The 21223-nt window shown below is 36.0% G+C and overlaps 1 protein-coding gene across 2 annotated transcripts in view; it reads right to left on the bottom strand.

Annotated features, from left to right (window-relative positions):
* The window catches only part of RWDD4 (RWD domain containing 4), a 62213-nt gene that overhangs the window by 26327 nt on the left and 14663 nt on the right, over nucleotides 1-21223 (bottom strand). Inside the window, exons 3-18 of one of the 2 annotated variants that reach the window (XM_087724541.1) lie at nucleotides 19949-20071; nucleotides 19230-19307; nucleotides 19056-19145; nucleotides 17490-18045; nucleotides 16426-16625; nucleotides 15074-15480; nucleotides 12760-12914; nucleotides 12453-12661; nucleotides 11883-12022; nucleotides 9623-9733; nucleotides 7993-8151; nucleotides 5868-5991; nucleotides 4986-5195; nucleotides 2708-3588; nucleotides 1974-2113; nucleotides 984-1112 (exon numbers count right to left, since the gene is read on the bottom strand). In XM_087724541.1, the coding sequence (XP_087580667.1) occupies nucleotides 984-1112; nucleotides 1974-2113; nucleotides 2708-3588; nucleotides 4986-5195; nucleotides 5868-5991; nucleotides 7993-8151; nucleotides 9623-9733; nucleotides 11883-12022; nucleotides 12453-12661; nucleotides 12760-12914; nucleotides 15074-15480; nucleotides 16426-16625; nucleotides 17490-18045; nucleotides 19056-19145; nucleotides 19230-19307; nucleotides 19949-20071 (3712 nt within the window). The remainder of the gene's footprint in view (nucleotides 1-983; nucleotides 1113-1973; nucleotides 2114-2707; nucleotides 3589-4985; nucleotides 5196-5867; nucleotides 5992-7992; nucleotides 8152-9622; nucleotides 9734-11882; nucleotides 12023-12452; nucleotides 12662-12759; nucleotides 12915-15073; nucleotides 15481-16425; nucleotides 16626-17489; nucleotides 18046-19055; nucleotides 19146-19229; nucleotides 19308-19948; nucleotides 20072-21223) is intronic. The other variant, XM_087724542.1, reaches the window with a different exon arrangement.

The following is a 21223-nucleotide window of genomic DNA, read 5'->3' as shown; positions in this document are numbered from 1 at the left end:
TGGCTGATCTACATAATTTCCTTTCCAGGATTTCCAGGATTTTTTTTAAAAGTCAACAAAGAACTGAACATAAAAATATTGCAACTATCAGCAAACAAAACTGAACACAAACATCTCTCAATTCTTATTTCTGTCTTGATGGCCAGATGGATTAGAGCATCAAAGTTTGCAGTCAATTGATTTATATTTAGAACCGCTCTGTTCAAACCTCAAGAGCAATAAAACTGATTAAAGTCAATTAGTGGAAAGAAGCAATTAGCAACTCCACAGTAAATTCTTAAACAGCTCTGAGAATAAAGTCTGCTCTTGTCTTATAAAAATACAATACTGTATTGGTGCCTCCTTTATAACTAGAGGAAAGATTTTTTTTCCACAACTGAAATCCTATCACTAATTGTACTGCATTGTTTAATGCTATGCAAAAATTGATTCATATCCTTACAAAAAATAGTGAGAGTTGTTTCCTTGTGCCTGGTTGTCATACATAAAATTTTAAACTGTGAGCTGTTCTACAAAGTAGCACCTGGTGTTATCAGAGAGTGCAGCATTGTGAAATATTGTATTATGAAGTATTGTAAAAGCATGAAATCAATAACACATGTCAGAGGTAGATTGAATAGCATCAATGCTAAGAAATGATACACTCCAAAAATGAATTAAAGATTTATCTTTCTCTTTTTGTGATAACAGTAATAATGGTTGTAAATAAAAGATGGTTAGTTATTTTGCTTCTTGTCCAACTATTTGCTTTCAGTACCAGCAAATTGAAGTTTAAAAGAAAAGAAATTCGTGATTATAATAACCAACTATTTCATTAAATTGGCAGATTGTTCAGCACACCTACCGTACATAATAGCAAAGTTGAACCAAATTGCAGGTCAAATACATTTATATAGTATTGGCCAAATCTTACGGAAAGCAGCCTATATAAAATTCTTCATGAATTAGGGATTAAATCATTTATGAAAAGATAATATTGTCACCTTTCAAAAAACCACAGAGAAGTCCACCAGGAGCTATAAGGCAAGAGGTTGAAGGTATAAGAACAGGAATAGATGATTTCTGACACTGGGATAAAAGAACTGGCAGGTAAAGGTATTTTTTTGGATCACCTGAATCAACATGGAAAAATATATATTAATAATAATACTGTAATATACATCTTATACAGGAAATATTACACGGTACATTACTGTTTCCAATTCTTAAAAATTAACTTTTTTAGATATAGAACCTCTGGACCTTTTCTATCAGAAAGAGATATAACTTTCAAAGTTTAATTATTAATCCTTTATCTTCTATAATTAAAAACCTCCATATTGAATTTTGTAGCAATTAGAGGTAAGAGGTCTCTCAATTAATATAAGATTGGCTTAGACATTGTTATAAAAATTTCTCTAAAAATAACTAATGACTAATTCCCCAATGAATTCAAATGAACTATTCCTCCCCCAAAGGTATAGCTATCAACAGAGCTCACAATGCTAAAGAGAAGTGTGTCTTCCGTAGAAGAGATCCGCTTTGGGACGCCAATAAACATTTCAATCATCCAAATCAATAAATCAGGAATTCTTTTAAACTAAAGCTAAAGAACTGAATTGCTTCGTATCCTTGCTATCCTTTGGAAATAACTAAACAGTTATTTTCGAATTCCTAGATAGCTCCACTCTGCCCCTCCTGTTGTTTGTTATATATTTAAACTATAAATGTTTTCTACTGTAAACCTGGGTTTAGGTCTTGCTTATTTGGTGAATCACCCTATTAGATTTCCCTTGTGCACTCATGTTTGGATGTTTGCCTGCAGCTTCTTTTATGGGACTAATTCTTCAGGTATATATGAATAGTATAGTTTAGTTCTGCCTTTGCTGTTTATATCCCAGTAGTGACATTTACAGATTAAAAACCCAAACATCATAAAGAAGTATAGAATCAGATTTTTTCTATAAAAATCAGAGGCTCATAATTTGCTCTACCTGGTGCTACTGGTATATCAGCTGCAACAATCTGATGAAGACGGCCTATGAGCTGTGAAGCCATCTGGCATGGATCTTTTATTAAAACCGTCTTAGACAATTTGAGAGTTTCACTTAATAAGGGTAAGTCAGGTATAGTCCTGTTGGGGGAGGCAGAGAAAAAAATGCTCAGCATGCTGTTTTGATTTCTTTGCCCTCATAGCAAATGTTTGTACATGGTTTTTATACAGAAGCTTTCTAAGGCTGAGCTATTGTATTTCTTATTCATTGCATAACAAAATGATGAGTAGAATATAAACACAAAATAGTTGAGTGACAAATAATTAGTGTTGAAATACTCTTATTAAGAGTAGAAAACATGATATTTAGTCAGTTGTTGAACTATTTTTTCCCTTCATTATTAGCCAGCAGGCACACCGATCAAGGCTTAGGGGACTTCAAAAACAACCAGTTAGCGTTCTTTGAGAAGATGGCATACAGAACTGATAAAATAATGTCTACAAGTTCTCCAGCCAGGCTTTATCTGAATGTTATTTTGATGTATAGTGAATCTCTAAAACATATTTCAATGTAAACTACTCCAGACTTTCCATAGTTGATACCCTCTGGAACCGCCTAGTTCTAGTGGAATTACAAATTCTAGCCAGCTCAAAATGATGTAGTAAGTGGGGAACAATGAACTACTTCATTATATTAGATTAATGCAAAATTCTATTTTACTTTTGTGAACTGACCTGTCAGCATTAATAGCTGCTCCTAGATCTTCTTCAATACTGACAATTGATGAGGCCCAGGATTTGTACAAAAGAAATTCATAATTAAAGAGACATTCTTTAATCAGAACAGTAATATTTTTTGATCTGATGAGATGATATGGAGCCCCAAAGATTTTACGGACATTGAAGTTGTAGCTGGTCTTGGATCCTTTTTTTAGAGTCCAGGCCAGAGGCTGAAATATTGATGGTTCGCTGCACTTCCTGAACTCCTGTGAGCTTCTACCCAGGTAATAGTCAGCAAAAATAGCATGTAGTGATATTTGAGAATCTTGTGATTTCAGGTATCTTTGTATGCACACATGCTTTAAAGATATATGAGCCCAAGTAAAAACATATGTGTTATCAGTTCTTTGCTCTCTCAAATCCTCTCCAAGATCATCTAAAATTTTCAGCCATAACACTAGTGGAAATGCTGACACTGAGCTTTTTTGGAATTTATTTATTTCTTGAATGACTACAGAATCCATTGACATGAGGTTGAGCAATTCTTCCTGAGTGATGCCATTTCTTGAAAGTGTCAAATAAGCTGCCATCCTTTGTATAATTTGTTCTCCATAAGATCTTTCCATTCTGCTCAGCCTCCAAGAATACATGTCAGGTATACTTTGAGGGAGATATACCTCTTTGTCAGGGCTGAAAGATGTCCATAAACAGGATTCCTTATAAGCACAGTATAGGTAAAGTGGCAATGGGCAGGCTCTGCATGCTTCCCTTAAGTGATTGAACTGATATTGAGAGAGTCTTCGATGATCCTTTTCGAGCCAGCAGGTGATAATTTCATTGATTTCTTCAAATGTTAAAGGAGGTATTTGAAAAAAATGTTCTTTCAAGGTTATTTTCTAAATAAAATAAACATACCTCAGTTTTTGCACTATTATTACCAATCACAAAAGCAACAGGATCACCTTTGCTAATCAAATGCAAGACAACCTAATCAAATATTAGAACAAAGGAAATTTTACATTACAGTGAGATTTTTCTGTCACTTAATCCAGTAATCACAGATTTGATTTTCCGGTTTACAACATAAACTCAAAACTCAGCTGAAATTGTGCATGTTTATTACACATGTTGCACGTGTGCACAAACCAAAGTAGGTTTACATTAAACTGTGTATAGATGAACAGGAGCAGATCTTTTCCTTAAATCTTGTCTTCCTGAGTTCAATTTCATAGCATTGTTTCACCAATTCTACCTAGTACTAAGAGACTGAGAAAAGACCAAAATACCAGGGAGATAAGACATGAAAAGCTTTCTGTTGTACCTACCCTTCACCCTCGACACACACACTTTGTTGTAAATATTAATTTAAAAGAAAAAAGTCCTCCTTTATATAAACTCATTTTCATTTTTATCTTTGTATATGAATGCAAAGTTGAAATTGAGTCTGAGCTTAAAAAAATGAGCAAAGGAAATTTTGCATTGCTTTATTTTTTCCAATTTACATTAAAAAATTAGATTTGAATGTCAACAGGCACAACAAAATCATTGGTCTATTGTCATTTTGTCTAAGGAACATAAAAACATGACAAAAAGGGAAATGTGCTGGAATATAATATATTCTCCATAATGTTTAGATAATTTAACAAAATTCCACAACACTGGTTAATAGAATGTTGTGATAAGGCTGGTATATAATTTTTCCTGAGTACCCTAAAGATAGTATTTTGCCACTCTTTAAGATATTCTCCAATAGCAACTTCCAAAATTTAAACTTTCCTTTTCAATTATTCAATGAATCTAAGTTCTGAAAATGTGCCTTATATTGCCCTAGGGTGATCGGTGGACATTTTTGTGAATCCTATTCTGCTCCAACCAAATTTATGACTGTACTATAAGGCAACAGTCACCAACCTTTGCGGCTTGGCTGGAGGGATGGGAGAGGGGAACCAGGCTGCATGAGTGGTGGGTCAGTGTGCAGACAGCTCGATTTGCGGATGCAGTGGGCCGGCAGGCACACATACGTGTCAACCCATCACTTGCATAACCTGGTTCCAAATAGGCCCCGGCCTGGTAGTGGGCACCTTTGAAGCAAAAGCAACCGGCAACATAATAATTTTGATTCCTTATAACAGTGGGCCGGGTGTTGGGAACCCCTATTATAAGGAATCAAAATTATTATGTTGCCAGATGCTTTTGCTTCAAAGATGTCTGGCATTATAAAGCTTTCTTGGAATTCCAACTATTTTGAAAAAATATGGAATGAAAAACAATTAATACAGGAACTTCATTTTACCTCCAGCTTTCTTATGCATGAAATGCTTGATTCTGAGGAAGTAGAAACAATAAAATGCACATTCTTTGGTAATTCAGGTGGTATCCAAGAAAGGTCAGCACCATATTCCTCTGATAATTCATCTATACTATCCAGGCAGATTAGGAGTGGCTTGTCTAGTGTAGCAAATTCCAGCAGGGAGGGAAATTCTTCTACCAGTCCCTCAAAATCCTTTTTTGAGAAACACAAAATATGATTAGATAAAGAGTTCTGCTTGCTTAAAAATTACTCAGAAGAGATATTTTGGAACACACGAAGACTGTCCGAAGGGCCTTTTTTCCCCCTAAAAGGCAGCTGAGCTTTCTTAATTTTTTTTTAATTTTCATTTTTCATCCAAGAAGTTTCTTCAATTCTTCAGTTCTTAAGCTTCTTGGATGAGAAGTGAAAAATTGTAAAATTTTAGGAGATGAGACTGTCTTAAGAATGTTGATAAGTACTATACATTTTGAGAATTATCTATATTAGGCCTTTTAGGAAAATACAATTTTGTCTAAATAAACAGCAGGGTCAGGCCTGGTAAAGATGTGGATGGGAGACCATCAGAAAACCCTATGGCTGCAGATGATGGTGGGAAATTTCAAATCAAAACAATTCCTAGAAGAAATTGATGGAAATGCCCTTTTCCTTATTTTTGCCCCCCCCGCCCCCCCCAAAAAAAGCTGCAAAGCTTTTCTGGGTTTTGTTCTACTCAAGGTATCCATCTGCCCTAGAACTCACAGGGAGCACTGACCATCTCAGTCCCAAGATTTGGAATCTGCTGCCTACTGCTTTATATGAAAAAGCATGAAGACATAATAAAAATGCATTGGTGCTTGATCAAAACAAGGAGGAAATAAATAATACCTCAGATAAAGTAACAGAAACATTGTAAATGTCAGCTATTTGGTAGCAAAGACTTAGAAGCAGCCGTCGGACATTTCTGCTTTCTCCAGTTATACCAATAAATCGAAGCACAACTCTGAGATTCCTGGGTCAAAAAGGAAGAAATAAACAAATAAACTCTCCCTGTGGAAAAGGCTCTTTAAACTGCTAGCTTGAAACATTAAAGCCTTTTTGGTTTGGGTCAGATTATTTGAAAGACTGCCTATCTATAATATGGGCCCTGTTACACAAAATAGGGGGATTTGGGGCAACAATATTATTGTGCCAAACTATTTTTCCAATGGGAGATCTTTTTTCCGTCTGAGTGAATTCACTCAGATTTTTTTTAAAAAATTAAAAAACACGCATTAAAAAAAAAGATCAAAACATCTTCTTAGCTTTTATTGCTTGAATTATCTTTTATTTCAGAATCTGCTAGAAATAATGTTTTGTGCTTCATTGTGATCCCTGGTACATTTTAAGAACTATATTTTATATGTTTAGAGTTTTTTCAAGATTCTATACTGATGGTGGCCTATCCCAATTCAATAAATAAAATAGTTATACTTAAGGTGACCAGAAGTCCCGATTTTGGCGGGACAGTCACGATTTATAACAATTTGTCCCGGGGCGTTTTTAAAAAGTTCCAATTTTCTGGCTTCATGTTGAAAGCCCAGTGGATTTGCTTAAGAAATCCTAACCAGGGCAAGACAAAAGACACCCTGTCTAATCCCTCTCTCTATCTCAGTACTTTCATTGAAGATATTAAAACATTAAAGCAAGAAAACGGACCCCCACCCGTGCCCCTTTTACCTCATTTTATAAGAAAAAATGACCAAGTACCATAGAGCTCCAGAAAATACTTGGCTAGAGAAGCCGCGAGTGTTCCTTCCTGGATTTTCCGGAGGGGAGGGGCACGGAGGTTGGAGGTCGGCTCGTGTGGGAAAAATGGTGGCAAAGTTTCTTTGAAAAATATTTCCCTGACTAATTTCACCATTTTAATTTGCTCAGTTCTTTGTATTAAAATCTACATCATTCTGGATTGACTTGGAGTGCAAGCCTGCTGGTAAGTGAGCTGGGTTTTTTCTTTTATTTTTTTAATGTATTTTAATAATATTTTATTTATTGTGCATAGGATTTTTTAAAAATAGTTTTATTCTGTGTGGATTCTTTTTTTAAATTGTCTTAGATTATTTAAAAAAGATTCTATCCAAAATAAATTGAAGTGAAACCATTTTTAAAAATTCTATGCATAATACTTTTAAATATATTGTGCATAGAATTTTTAAAGATAGTTTTGCTTCAATTTATTCTGTGTGGAATAGTTTGAAATGTTTTACTTCAATTTATTCTTTGTGGATTCTTTTTTAAAATTGTCTTAGGCTATTTAAAAAAAGATTCTATCCAAAATACAAAATACCAGCTGCAGTTATTCACTTAAGAACTGTGGCAAGAAAGGTGGTATAATGGACTTAGTGACCAAAGTTACAATGGCATTGAAAAAAGTGACTGATGACCATTTTTCACACTTAGCGACCATTTTCACACTTAGCGACCGTTGCAGCATCCTCATGGTCACATGATCAAAATTTTGATGTTTGGCAACAGTTACAATTTATATTTGTAAATTGTAGTTATGTTGAAATAAAAAAAATATTACAATACTATTTTTGCATTGTATGAAAATTTTTGTTGCTCCATATAAAAATTTTAATCAAGCCTCCCCCTCCCCCCCGGTCAAAGGTGTCCCTCTTTACCAATCTGAAAATCTGGTCACCTTAGTTATACTATATATGGCATGTTTTTTAAATAACTACTTTTTTAAAAAAACTGTGATTATTGAAATGACTTGAGCTATTACAAACTTAATATGTATTTTTATTTTTCAATATAAAGTTATTTTACATAATTCAGAGGACTTTGGGATCCAAAACAAGCTAATTCATAAGAAGCAAGCATGCCAGATAGCAGTAAGTAAGATCTGTTAAGAATTTGTCCAAATTCTATGTTGACTTTTTTTGAAGATTCATTTTTAAGCTACCTATATTTCAGGACTTAACAATTCTTTATATCCCTGCCAGAAAGGAGTGCAAATAATTATTCTTACCCAGAAATCCAGTTTGAAGCCAAAGAAGCTACTTCTGCAATGATCCCACTTTTTCCCGAACCTGCCACACCACAAACCACAGTTACTTTTCTGTTTAAAGATTTAACCTGATTCTTCAGCTTGCTCAAGAAGATTTGTCTTCCTTTTATACGTTTAATCCTGTTTGCAGTGGAAAAGCATATTTTTGTAATGTCATAGCATAGGTGAAAGTTGCAATTTTTAATTAACTTAAACAAAACAGTTCATCCCAGACTTCTAGCAGAAGGCTTTCTTGAACTAAAATTGGAGTCTTCTGTCCCAGTAACATTCAGAAGTCTGCTTTTAGACTGTTTATAGGAGTATTAATACCCTGCTTTGCACTTGAACAGGAAAGGGTTAATGGAGCCAGAATAACTACAAATATATTGTATAGCAGTTGCAAAATTGGTAACCTATAGAGCCCTCCTTTCTTAAGAGAAGCTGTAGGTAAAAAGCCCAAGGAAGTGCTAAGAAATGCTTGGCAAAAACTACCCCTTCTCACCGCAGCCCCCAAGCAGGATCCAGCCAAATAGAATGGAAAGCAGCATGCAACTTGGCGAAGACGCTGTAATTTTGGGCTAATATAGATTCATACTAAACCAGACCTAAATATTGCAATGCACCAATAAACCTTTAGTGGCTTGCTAGCATTGGAAACCAGTCATCCAATCTCTGCACCCCTGGGACATGCTCCAATTAGAAATAATGTAAGCAAAATTTGTTATTTGTTTAGTGTTTTTTAAGTCTGCATAATTAAAAAAAAACTAAAGGCAATATCTATGTTAAAATGGTTGACATGAGGCTGGTTTATGGGCATAATATAACAAGTACTCCACTTTCTGCTCCTATTCCTCCTTTTAACTTAAAATCCTCAAGATTTTTCAAGTGGGTGGTGTTGGCACAATATAAGGAACCATAAATGAATTAACCATATTTGATAATACAGTCCATCTTCATTGTGTAATATAAAACAGAAAACTTGACTGAGTAAAGAGTCCACTTAAATATGAGCAGCACTAACAAAGCTGTTGTGACCAAGGCTACATACTGATTAGCACTTCTTGTGGGACTGAAAGCTATAATTTTCACTCCTACTCATGCAGCTGCCAGTCTGTGTTGAAGCAATGAAATGTTTAACAATTCAGGTGGAAGGGCTATTTGCAAATTAGAGTAAATACTCAAAAGAAATATTTGCCCCTCTCTGTTTAAAGTCAGTTTAGTGCATGCTACCAGGAAGAAAAAAGACTGCCAGTCTAATAGTGGAATAGACTGAAATGAATAGACAACACAACACAGTTTTTACCTGTCTGATTTTACAGCTCCTCACAAAAAAAAAATCCAAAAACTACACTAATGTTTCATTATTGTATTGTGATATAACATTAAAAGTATGCAACACAGTATTTTTTTCTTGGGGAATCGCCTGGACGCTGTTCAACTAAAGGGTTGACTCCAGCTTCCTTCAAACACCCACAGTACAAGAAGCTAATAAAGATGTATTTATTTATTACGGTACCACATATATTAGTGAACCCTTACAACTCATTTCCACTTTTAGTATATTCCCTTTAATAAAAATATTTCTGATAAGCAATAAAACTACAAAACTTACAAGGCCTGATAATGCTGAATGTGTTCCAGAATCTCTTCATCATTAAGAATGTTAAATTCTTGCTTTCTTTTAGTGCATAGTCTTTCTGGAATTTCTTCTGAACTGATGAATCTGATCAAATGGAAATAGAGAAAAATAATTTGTATGTTATAGTGTCCATGTGCACTCACATGGGCATGTTGAAGAAAGTATCCAAACTTGCTTTGCTTTGCTCTGCTTTGCTTTAAGGGATTCCCAATTCCATTTGAATTCAGATATATCCTAGATTATTTTGGATTAGTCTCATTCAGTATTGGATATAAGGTTTGGTCCTTTGTGCAGTATTTATTTGAAATTACCATTTTCACAAAGGTGAAGAATGGTTTAATATAGTAAAGAGACACCTATATGTACAGCACAGACCTCAAAATATTCAATTAATAGCAACCACATTTTTTTCAAAAAGGTATTACTTTTAAGCATCAGTTCATTGAATATTACTGTTATCTTCAGATCATCAACATTTATCTTTTCATATCTTATGGGTTGAATCCAGGGGTGGGTTGCTACCGGCATTACTGCCAGTTCAGCACACAAAAATTATTGCATGCATGCACATTTACACCTAAAACGGTCTGTGTTAGATACTAGCTTCAGTATTAGAGGCTTTACACATAGGGCATCCTGGAATTGTCAGAATGAAGTCTTTGGCCAGGAGTTACATGTGGTGGCCTAACATGGGCAGGGAGATCAAAGAATGGGTGACTACCTGCACACCGTGCCAGGAATCACACCGTGCCAGGGTGCACATTGATTTTGCTGGCCCAGTTCATGGCCAGACATCCCTCGTAGTTGTGGATGCCTACTCGAAATGGCTAGAGGTAGTCCTGATGACCTCCACTATGGCAGAAGCAGTCATCAAGGTACTACGGAGACTTTTCTCCACGGACGGCCTGCCCGATGACCTGGTCTCTGACAACGGGCCCCAATTCACGGCCATGCAATTCGAGACCTTCTTAGCAGCTCAGGGAATCAGACATGCCCTGGTCGCACCATTCTATCCAGCCTCCAATGGTCAGGCAGAGAGAATGGTGAGATCTGCAAAAGAGGCCCTATCCAGGATGGGCCTGGGAGATTGGCAAACACGGGTTGACCATTATCTCTTAATTCAACATATCACGCCAAGTGCCACTACAGGGAGAAGCCCCTCCAAGCTTCTCATGGGTCGCCGGCTAAGGTCCCACTTAGACCTGCTACACCCAAACTATTCTGCCACATCGCCCCCTGACCCTATAAGCAAGATTCGGAATTTTAGCATAGGGGATTCAGTTCACGCCCACAACTACGCCAGGGGGAACTCTGTGGATTCCTGCCACAGTGATAGGCATCACTGGACCTCACTTTTATCTTGTAGAGATCGAGGATGGTCGGAATTGGAGAAGGCACGTTGACCAACTCCGTAGCCGCCTCTCTAACTCCACTCTTAGGTAACTCCTGCATGAGTTAGCCAAAGCCCTACCCAAATGGAGCAAGAACTCTCTGCTTCCACAGACAGCTCAAGCCCGAGGGTTCCGGGAAACCTATCTGGTTGTGTTGCAGGCCTGCAGTGAGCTTCAAGCAAACCGGCTCTAGAAGCTCCAGCCGCGGCCTGTGAAAGATTCCAGGAGCTTCCACCAAGTGGAGCTGTGGAGCAAACAGATCCGTCCAACCTGTCCGAAGAACAACTTCCGACTGAACTGCACAGGTCTAGCAGAGCTACCAAAAAGCCCGCCTACCTGCGTGACTATGTAACCAGCAGGATTATTCCATCTAAGAGGGGAGGGGTGTTAGATACTAGCTTCAGTTATAGTGGTTTCTACCAACGTCCTCTCTTCCGGCAGGAATAGAGGTTTAATCTATTGGTCGAAGAGTCTGACAGCTCCCTATAAAAGGGCTGCTGTCAGACTCAACCTTCGCTGGATTGTTCTCGCTTGTTGTATTATAATAAAGAACTGTTGTTGCCTTTAGCCTTGTGTGCCTTTCCATTACCCGATCTAACAGTCTGCACATGCAAAGAATGTTACAAAAGTTAAAAAAAATCATTTATGCAATGGAGATTGTTCTGCGCATATGCAGAACCAAAAATAAAGATGGCACCACCGACAATAGAATCGGTTCGGGGGCATGGGCGGCCAAGTTACTACCTACTCGGCCGAACCGGTAAGAACCCACCTCTGGTTTTAGGGATAAGTTATGCATTCAATGTCTACAATTGTTTTCAAAAAGCAGATATGAAGCTAACCTGTTGAAATGATTAACAACAATTTTCTGAAAGTCATTGCAAAGGCATTCTAGGTAGTAGGCATGGGACCTATTCCTGTTGGGATTGATGCCACCTTTTCCCCAGCTAACATTCTTCTTGTAAATATTTATATGACGAAGCTGTAAAGGCAAATTAGCTATTAAGTTTCTATTAAATTAACTTTCCTTCTATATGAAGGAAAGTGTTTGCAAGTAGATTAACACAAAAAAAGATCCAAAGCTTCTTACACTGTTTGACTGAAAAGCAGACATAGTATATAATGGTGAATAAATGCTAAACAAATAAAGTGATAAGTTAATTCCATTAACTATGGTCTGTAGCTGATTATGAAATCAAGATTTTCAGCATACTCAATACATTTTTTCTGCCTAGCCAGAGACCTTAACAAGCTTTACAATACTATAGTAAGATGCATTACAACTCTCAGATTCCATAATACTGTACATCAATGATGGATCTTTAAATATTTCCATGTGAAAATTAGGGTACTTTTAAATTTAACCTTACTTGTATGGAACATGACAACCTATGCCCATTTGATAATCCTACCCTAGAATGAATGCTTTTCACAAAGTTTTGATGTTCTTCATTAATATTTTTGTTCACTTCTAGTGTTCGTGGGTGGATGTCAATGTATTTAGATGCCTGGGGATCTGACAGATTACATTGTAAGTCAGTTATATTTCTTTTGAAGCAGTGACAGTGATCCTCACGTGCTCCTTGGACTTGGAATCCTTGATCCACTTCCTGCTGCAGAACTTGGAAAACACAGAGAAATCAATTTAATATAATAAACCTCTCCTTGAACAAATATAACAAAATACCATACGGATTGTAGTTTGGATAGCTTCCTCACTTGTTCTAAGCAGTATGGCTGCATCTTCTTGACCAAGAACAATTGTAGCATATTCCTGAAGTATCTTGTGCAGTTTCTGGAAAGACTCCAGCCATTTGCTTTTAGCTTGCTGTCTGTGACTTGGATCTTTACTGAAGATACCTTTGTACACTGTGCTGGGAAGACAACATGAAATGTACAAAGTATGAGAAACCACTTTCAAATTAATAAGACCTTCTTCCCATCTTAATATAGTATACACTTACTCTAGTGATAAGTGAAAGCAACTACTGGAGAATTTTCTTTAAAATGTGTTATGGATGAAAGAAATATGGGGCCATAAAGGACAATTGTGTTATTCTAGATCTGGGACTGCCTCCCAAAGCAATACATGCTTGCTTGATCGTTTTTACTTTAAACACCCAAAGAAGGAAATAAAGGAAAAGAAGCTAGTATAAATAAATAAAAATATAAAAGAAAGTTCATTTTGAAACATCATATTGATACAACCATTAGCTTTGAAAATCTATTAGATGGTCCTCTGAACTATAAGAAACTTCAGAACTAGAGTCTTAATGTTTTGTTCATTTCATAACAAAAGAGAATATTCTTCAAACAGTTAGGGTGTGTGGCACTTACAGTAACATCTTGCATTGTACCTGGAAAACATTAATACAGGTCTTTTAATGTGGACATCAGTTGCTAGCCTACCTGTTGCATTTTGCATCAGTTGTAACTTTCATACACCTTTCAGTTATCACATAAAATAAATAAAAACAGGTATAACAAGTATGAGTAATTATCACAAAAAATAGCCAACAAAAAATGACTGCAAATGGCACACACCCACAAATGTTTAAAAGTACTTTCCATCCAAGCTGCCTGCTACCTAGGAATTTGATGATACCTGAAATTAATCAAGGAGCACTCCCAAATTGCGGATCTGTTCTTTCAAGGGAATGCAACTCCACCCAGAACAGGATAAATTCCAGTCTATGAATCAAGTTTCCTATTGAAAAAAAAGCTGCATCTACTGTCATGTCAATATTTGATTCTAACATGCTTTCCACCCAGCACATTGCTGAACTTAAGCCAATGTTTAAAAGCACAATCGCTTTCTTGGGGTTAAATGGTGATGATCATTTGAGCTAGCTATCATCAGCATACTGAAAATCCCACTGAAAAATTGTGCTTGACCTCTTCCTGCAGTTTCATGTTATGTCAGACCACATACAGCACAAAAGAGAACACTGTTTGAAACCATTCACGGGTGGCCTAACTCTGAAATAATAATCCCTGAGCACCATCTTCTGGTGACAGGGAGAATCAGACACCAAAAAATAATATTCCTAAAACTAATCCCAGTCAGAAAATCTATAGCGATACCATAGTTATAGGTACAGAAAAGCTCAAAAACTCAAAAAAAAAATTCTCACTCCTATACGATATTTAGTATTGGTCATGCAGCCAAGTGACCAAAACTGTTCTACAGAGCTGAAAAATTAGGCAGAAAACTAGTCTTCTCCAGATATATCTGGACATTGGGAGGTCATTAATTTCTTACTTTTATCAGAAAGAGAATAAATATCATTTGGAGAAAGATGGAGGAACTCTTACTTCAATCTGTATCCACAGGCTTGAGTTCTCCTAATTTTAACTTTAATCTTCTAGAAACAAATAGAGTTAATGCAAATTTAATTTACCACAGTCATGCAAAATATGCACTGAATCAAGTGAGATTATTCATGAAGGCATAAGAAAAATAGCGAGCTTAGTGTTAATAAAGCTCAAATGAAGAAAGACTGTATATATTTCAAGATAGAATAAGAGAGTTGGAAGGTTTGCTTTGCTTAACTTTGGTTTATTGCATGTATTTAATATCTTTCTAAGTAATAGCATATAGTATAGTTTAGCATGTTAGAGTCAGACAATTGAAATTACAGGGTGAGCTGCTTTGCTTCAGCTAGCTGCCTCACTGTCACATGCATTTGATCTTCTTGCCTTGATGCAGCTTGCTTCAATTAGTCAAGGTCTAAGCAGAGCAATATGAAACAAATACATGAAACATATTTTCAAAGTAACACACAGCCTTACTGTAGGGAAGGGTGTCATGCCCTGCAGTATCTCATAATATTACTGGGCTGAAATTCTGTTCCCCTTTGATTGCTGACTAGAAATTATAAAATAAATCTTGTAGGCAGTCCACAAGATACCTTGGTCAGTGGTATCAAACCAGTCCATGAGAGGCATACTCCTCTCCTTGAGGTTCCTGCAAGAATAATTTATTAGAATAACCAATGCCATCAGGCAATTAAAAAATCAAAACCCAACCTACCAAATAGGTTGAAGCTTGTAAACTGCAGGGATGCAGTTTTCATCCAACTTGTACCATTGATTCAAAAGCTGAAGTTCTTTCTCATATTCAGCGAAAGTCTTTTGGGTGAGTAGAGAAGTACTAAGCAAATCCAATTCATTTGAATTAATCACTTCATGTTCTTTTTGGCTGCTTATCTCAGCTTCAAACTCTTCCGTTGCATCAGGTTTCTGGAAATCCTCAACAATTTCACCTTGACTTTCATTTCTCTCTACTTCGATTTCATCTTTCAAATCAGCAGGTGGTATGTACTTTGATGTTTTGATATTCAGCTTCCTACTTATCACTGTGGCTTTAATTAACTCAAAAATTTCCTTGCCTATTATTTCTGGAAGAGAGAGATCATCATACTTCTGGCCAATAAAAACCTGAAATGCAACATAGAAAATAATTTTCAAATGATTCTTAGCAAACAAATTATTATTTTTTCTGAAGCTGACGGTATTCCAATATATTTAATATATTGTACCAATTGGAAATTAAGCAATCCAATGAAGCAAATATTATGAAGATGATCCAATTAATTTTGGTACATAGGTGAATTCTGCTTTTTCTTTCATCTAGTAGATTTGCAACAGAAATAGGTTCTTACAAGCAAAACTTTTCATTAGTTGGATTCTTTAGTTGGCTGGTTTCAACTATGGAATATTGAAAAGAAGTCATAGGGCTAGATTAACAGACTAACAGAGTTGGAAAGGACCTTGGAGGTCCTCTAGTCCAACTTTCTGTTGAAGTAGTAGGAAACCCCATATCATTTCAGACAAATGGTTGTGCAATGTCTTCTTAAAAACCTATAATATTGGAGCACCCACAACTTCTGGAGACGAGTCATTCCACTGATTAATTGTTCTAATTGTCAGGAAATTTCTCCATAGTTTTAGATTGTTCTCTCTTTGATTAGCCATAAATAGTGGCCTACAACCTTTTCTTCACCACAGACCCTCTTTAAATACAGTTTATGGCCACAGATTATGGCCACGGACTCCTAAGACTTTACTCAAGATTTAAGTCACAACATTTCTTTGTGGGTCCCTGTGACAACATCACAGTCCTCCATGGGTTCACAAACCACAGGTTGAGAACCACTGGCTTTCAAAATACAGTTATGTATTGGATTCACATGTCACACTAAGTCCAAACCAAACTTTAGGGCCTAGTTTGAAGTGTAAATTCAGCCAGTTGTTGCTTATTTAACAAACCATGGTCATCTCTTAGCATGATGAGTGAACTCAGCACTAATCAGAGCAAACAAACTTCACTAAAACATATAAGACTGCACAATAGTAAAGTATTGCGAATTTTATTCAACTTACAACAAAGGTTTGGAATCCCAATTTCTGGCATTTCTTTAATGTCCTTGTATGTAGAGAAGCCATTTGATGATCATTAGTAATACCATCTTTTACTCCCCACCTTAGATCAAACACATGGAAGTCGTAACCTCTCTTTTTACAGTAGTTGTATAACCATGGAAGGGATTTCTCCATTAATGCATTTCGTTCTACTTCTGAATCTAATTAAAATAACGAAGCAAAATTGCTAAACAGTGTTATCTTGATTTAAAGCAATTCTATGCAACATCTAAAACTTTAAAGAAAAAGAACTGGCGGAGTTGCATTTATCTCCAATCTAACTGTAATACAAGTTGTCCTCGAGTTATGACCATAACTGATCCCAAAATTTCCATTACTAAGCAACACAGTTTTAAGTGTATTTTGTTCCATTTCATGGTCTTTCTTGCCACAGTTAGATTAATCACTGCAGTTGTTAAGTTAGTAACACAGTTGTTAAATGAATCTGGCTTCCCCATTAACTTTGCTAGTCAAAAGATTGCAAAAGGTGATTACATGACCCTGGGACACTGCAACAGTCATAAATACATGCCAGCTGTCAAGCATCTGAATATTGATCAGTATGCTGCAATGCCCATTAAGTATGAAAAATAGTCATAAATCACTTTAGTGCCAATTTAACTTTGAATGGTCATAAGAATACTTGTATAAAAAAGAATGCCTATTGAATTATAAAGGGAATCTCTTTTAATTATTTTAGTTTATTTGAATACATACGCAAACCCATACACACACACACTATCCAGCTACTAACTACATCCAAAAATATTTAGCTTAGTGTTCTTGCATCATGTGCTGTCAGATTATGAAGCTTTTCATTTATAAAAAAATGTACCATACGAACAAAAATATAGAATTACAGATATATTCATCTTTCAGATGATACAAGAATGCCATTAGTTGGCTTCCTAATTGTTTGAAGAATAATTTTAAAAACTATTTAAATCTCAAGGAATATTCTTTCTTGTTTAGATTAGATTTTGGTCTTCTATAAAAATTTGAATTCACAAATCATTTGGAAGTACCTTGATAACCTCCGCAGATATAGATCATAAACTTTTTCTTTCTGGTTAAACAGGGCAAATGGATTCGTCCTCTCACTACATCTCTGCTTGTTTTTGTGTCTGCTGGGCTCTTCTGACAACAGATTACATCATTCGTGGCATTCAGGGTTTCCATTAGGAAAATGCTACGGGGTTTAGTTTCTTCTGTCTGGGTTTTCAGATGAGATGTAGTCAAAAAAGAGTAACCCTTGTGAACAGCCTTCTTTGCTTCATTCACTTCTGATCCATTTATGTCTAAGAACTGCAGAGACCCTGAAAGTGGGCTTTTGGACAAATATATTATTTTTCCGTTGAATTTCTTTTCCTGGATTGTGTCTTTTTCTTCCAGATGAAGAAAGTCGCCACTTGTTTGTCTTTGGGGGAACTCTCTGTACTTCTGCATTGATTGTTGTGTTTTTGTCTTGTATTTGGAATTTTCAGTGAATTCAGAGATTTTGTCTCTAACCAGAGGCTGCTCTGAACAAATATTGACAGCTGCATGGTAACTTTTGACCTGTCCTCTACTATCTCCTTCCTGCTAAAGAGAAAGAAGAGTTTTGTAATTAGATACATAAATTATACATATATTATCTACTAATAAACATACATTTTTTGTAATGAAGACAGTACTCCAAGTATCTTGTTCCTTCAGTGGAGATAGGACATTAAAGGCTTAGAAAGAATAAGACAGAGTTAAATTTTACTAATATATAGTACCCGTATTTGCAATTAGTATAAATTTGAATAAAATTATCCTTAAGTGAAAATTTATTCAAGGTTGTTGTTATTTTTTTACTTTTTAGACAAAGCAATTTCCTATGCTTTTAAATCCCACTTCAGTTTTACTTTATTTTTTCCAGTGTTTGGGATAACAAATAGAGGTACCTAGCAAAAGAAAATCCATCATTTTTCTTACTTAGACAACTCTGTGACGTGTTGGGTCATCCTTTAAGGGAAAGGTAGTAAAGTCTGATGTTACCAGGATGAATATTAAATTTTAGGCTGACCATTTTTTTTACACTACTGCCAGACAGTTCTGTGATTATCTAAGCAGAGTATATATCACAAATAGAAAAATAACTGTAGAAAATAAGATTGAACAAGTCAATATTATCTTAACTAAAGAGATACATGGAATGATCATGGGTGGACAAAAAAGCAATGGGAATGGGAGAGACTTCTGACTTCCTGCCAGCTTCCCCAACTTTCTTTGTGAGAAGCTGGCAAGGACCATTGGAAATTATCATCATGCTCTTATAACAAAGGAATTGATTCCACTCCTTTGAAACCAAGTTGGAATTTGTGATCAAATATTTTGAAAAATACCAATTCAACAGAAACAGATTTCCTTAATAACATGGTCAGCAAATTTATAAAATCTTCCAATTTTCCATTCAAACAAATTATTTTAAAATTATGCTGATTGAAGAGTGGGAGACTATACAGTTAAGCCATATGTTTTATCAATTTAGCTGTCTGTTATTTAATGGCACAACACTTTCCAAAACTATATTAGAGAAGTGAGATTTATGGATTAGTTTCTCTTACCTTCATGATGAGTGCCTCTGTATTGTAAAGGTGTCTTTTATTGCTTAAAGGGCGATTCAGTCTTTTAGCAAAACGAAAATACATTTGATTCTGGAAGGAACCAAGACAGACATTAAGAAGATATCTACTTTTCAGGTTTTTCCAAATATTTAAAGGAAAAAAATAATCACCTACCTTTAAGTGCTTCTTCACTTTCATGTCGGTTTCTTCAGTTATGTTTACATATGGAATATTCCGGTGGCTTCTTTGTTTCTAGGAGCAATTTAATATCTTTAATATTTTTAATTGGTGTTATTAATCTGTTTGCTAACTATTTTCTAAAAAATACTATTTTACTTGGATGTATTACCAATTAATAACAAGGCCATAGTGATAACTCTGTGAGTACTGAAAGGGGTTATCAATTATTTTGCTCCTTCATTTAAAGACTATTTTTTTCACTTTTTTAAAACATAGTTTTCCCTTCGAAAGTCTTATTATAGCAAAGGGACATATTGGGGTCACAGCAGAGGTGGGTTGCTCGTGTTTGCGCAAGCACACGTGCACCATGTGACACTTCTGAGCATGCAAAGAAGCATCTGGGTGGGTGGGCGGAGCCTCCCGCTGCCACCACTACTGGTTCGCCCAATACGGGCCCAACCGGGAGCAACCCACCTCTGGGTCACAGGTCATACTACTTCCTTTCTTTCTACTAATAGTAATCACAACTTAACCCAAGGGTCCAGGTGGTCTATGCCGCATGTTTTGAAACACATTAAAAGAAGCATGTTAATGTTTCTTATTTAACTAATTTTATCACTTTTATGCATCTGCCTTGGACTATTCTTAAACTGTTGATTAAGATGATGTGTATTCTCCTACTTCTTTATTAAGAAAGTCAAATGGTAACTCACCCCAATCCATTTTGAACACATATCTTTGTATACATGTTTCTGTGACTTTGAAATATGTGGTGATAAAAACATTTCATGGAGCATATCACTAGTGCATTTTTGGAGATTCAAGTTGCTGGAAGGCTAAAAATAAAGACAAATATGTTTAATGTAGAATTATTGTTCTCTCAGTTTCCAAACGTGCACATTAGATAAGTACTTGTGGAGAGGAAAACAATCATTATCTGTAGGTAACTGCAAAGGATTAGAGATCTCAGCTGGCTGTTGTCAAGGCTGAAAAATAATCAGCTATATAATTGGTTCTTGATGTAGCTGATGGTGCAGATATTAGTATTATTATAATACATTATATTTTTATTATGCAGCTCCTTTGTTATACAGGTAGTCCTCAACTTACAACCACAATTGAGCCCAAAATTTCTGTTGTGATACATTTGTTAAGTGAATTTTGCCCCATTTTATGACCTTTCTTGCCACATTTGTTAAGTGAATCACTACAATTGTTAACAACATGGTTATTAAGTGAATCCTGCTTGCCACATTGACTTTGCTTGTCAGAAGGTCGTAAAAGGGGATCACATAACACTGTGACATTGCGACTGCCATAAATGTGAGTCAGTTGTCAAGTGTCCAAATGTTGATCAGGTGACCATGAGAATGCTGTAATGTAAGTGTGAAAAACAGTCATGTCATGTTTTTTCAGTGCTGTTGTAACTTCGAATAGCCACTAAATGAACTGTTGTAAGTCGAGGACTACCTGTATATGAATACTGCCAATTTTCTTGATTAACTAAATCAATGTGATAGCAATAGCAGTAGACTTATATACCGCTTCATAGGGCTTTCAGCCCTCTCTAAGCGGTTTACAGAGAGTCAGCATATTGCCCCCAACAATCTGGGTCCTCATTTTACCCACCTCGGAAGGATGGAAGGCTGAGTCAACCCTGAGCCGGTGAGATTTGAACCGCTGAACTGCTGATCTAGCAGTAGCCTGCAGTGCTGCATTTAACCACTGCGCCACCTTGGCTCTTTTGATATTGCAAATATAATCTGATTACCTTAGATTTTGAATACCCTGGAAACTAAACTGCATATACATGTCATTTTGTATCTCAATTCTGTGATGGGTAAGGAACTTTGATGTTGGAGCCTTCAAAAATGCTCAAAGTTGTGCTGCGCTCCCACTAATAAGAATAAAAGAGAGGGGGGGGGAACTGTTTTGCTTTCTGCTTCCCTCATATTTAGGTCAATAGATGCAAAGTGAACCTTGCTGAC

This window comes from Thamnophis sirtalis, unplaced genomic scaffold, assembly GCF_051295495.1.
Source record: "Thamnophis sirtalis isolate CommonGarterSnake01/CBP01778 unplaced genomic scaffold, rThaSir2_p1.2 scaffold_10, whole genome shotgun sequence".
NCBI classification, from domain to species: domain Eukaryota; kingdom Metazoa; phylum Chordata; class Lepidosauria; order Squamata; family Natricidae; genus Thamnophis; species Thamnophis sirtalis.
The sequence above is the reverse complement of the archived record's forward strand: the minus strand, read 5'-3'. Positions and strand labels throughout refer to the sequence as shown.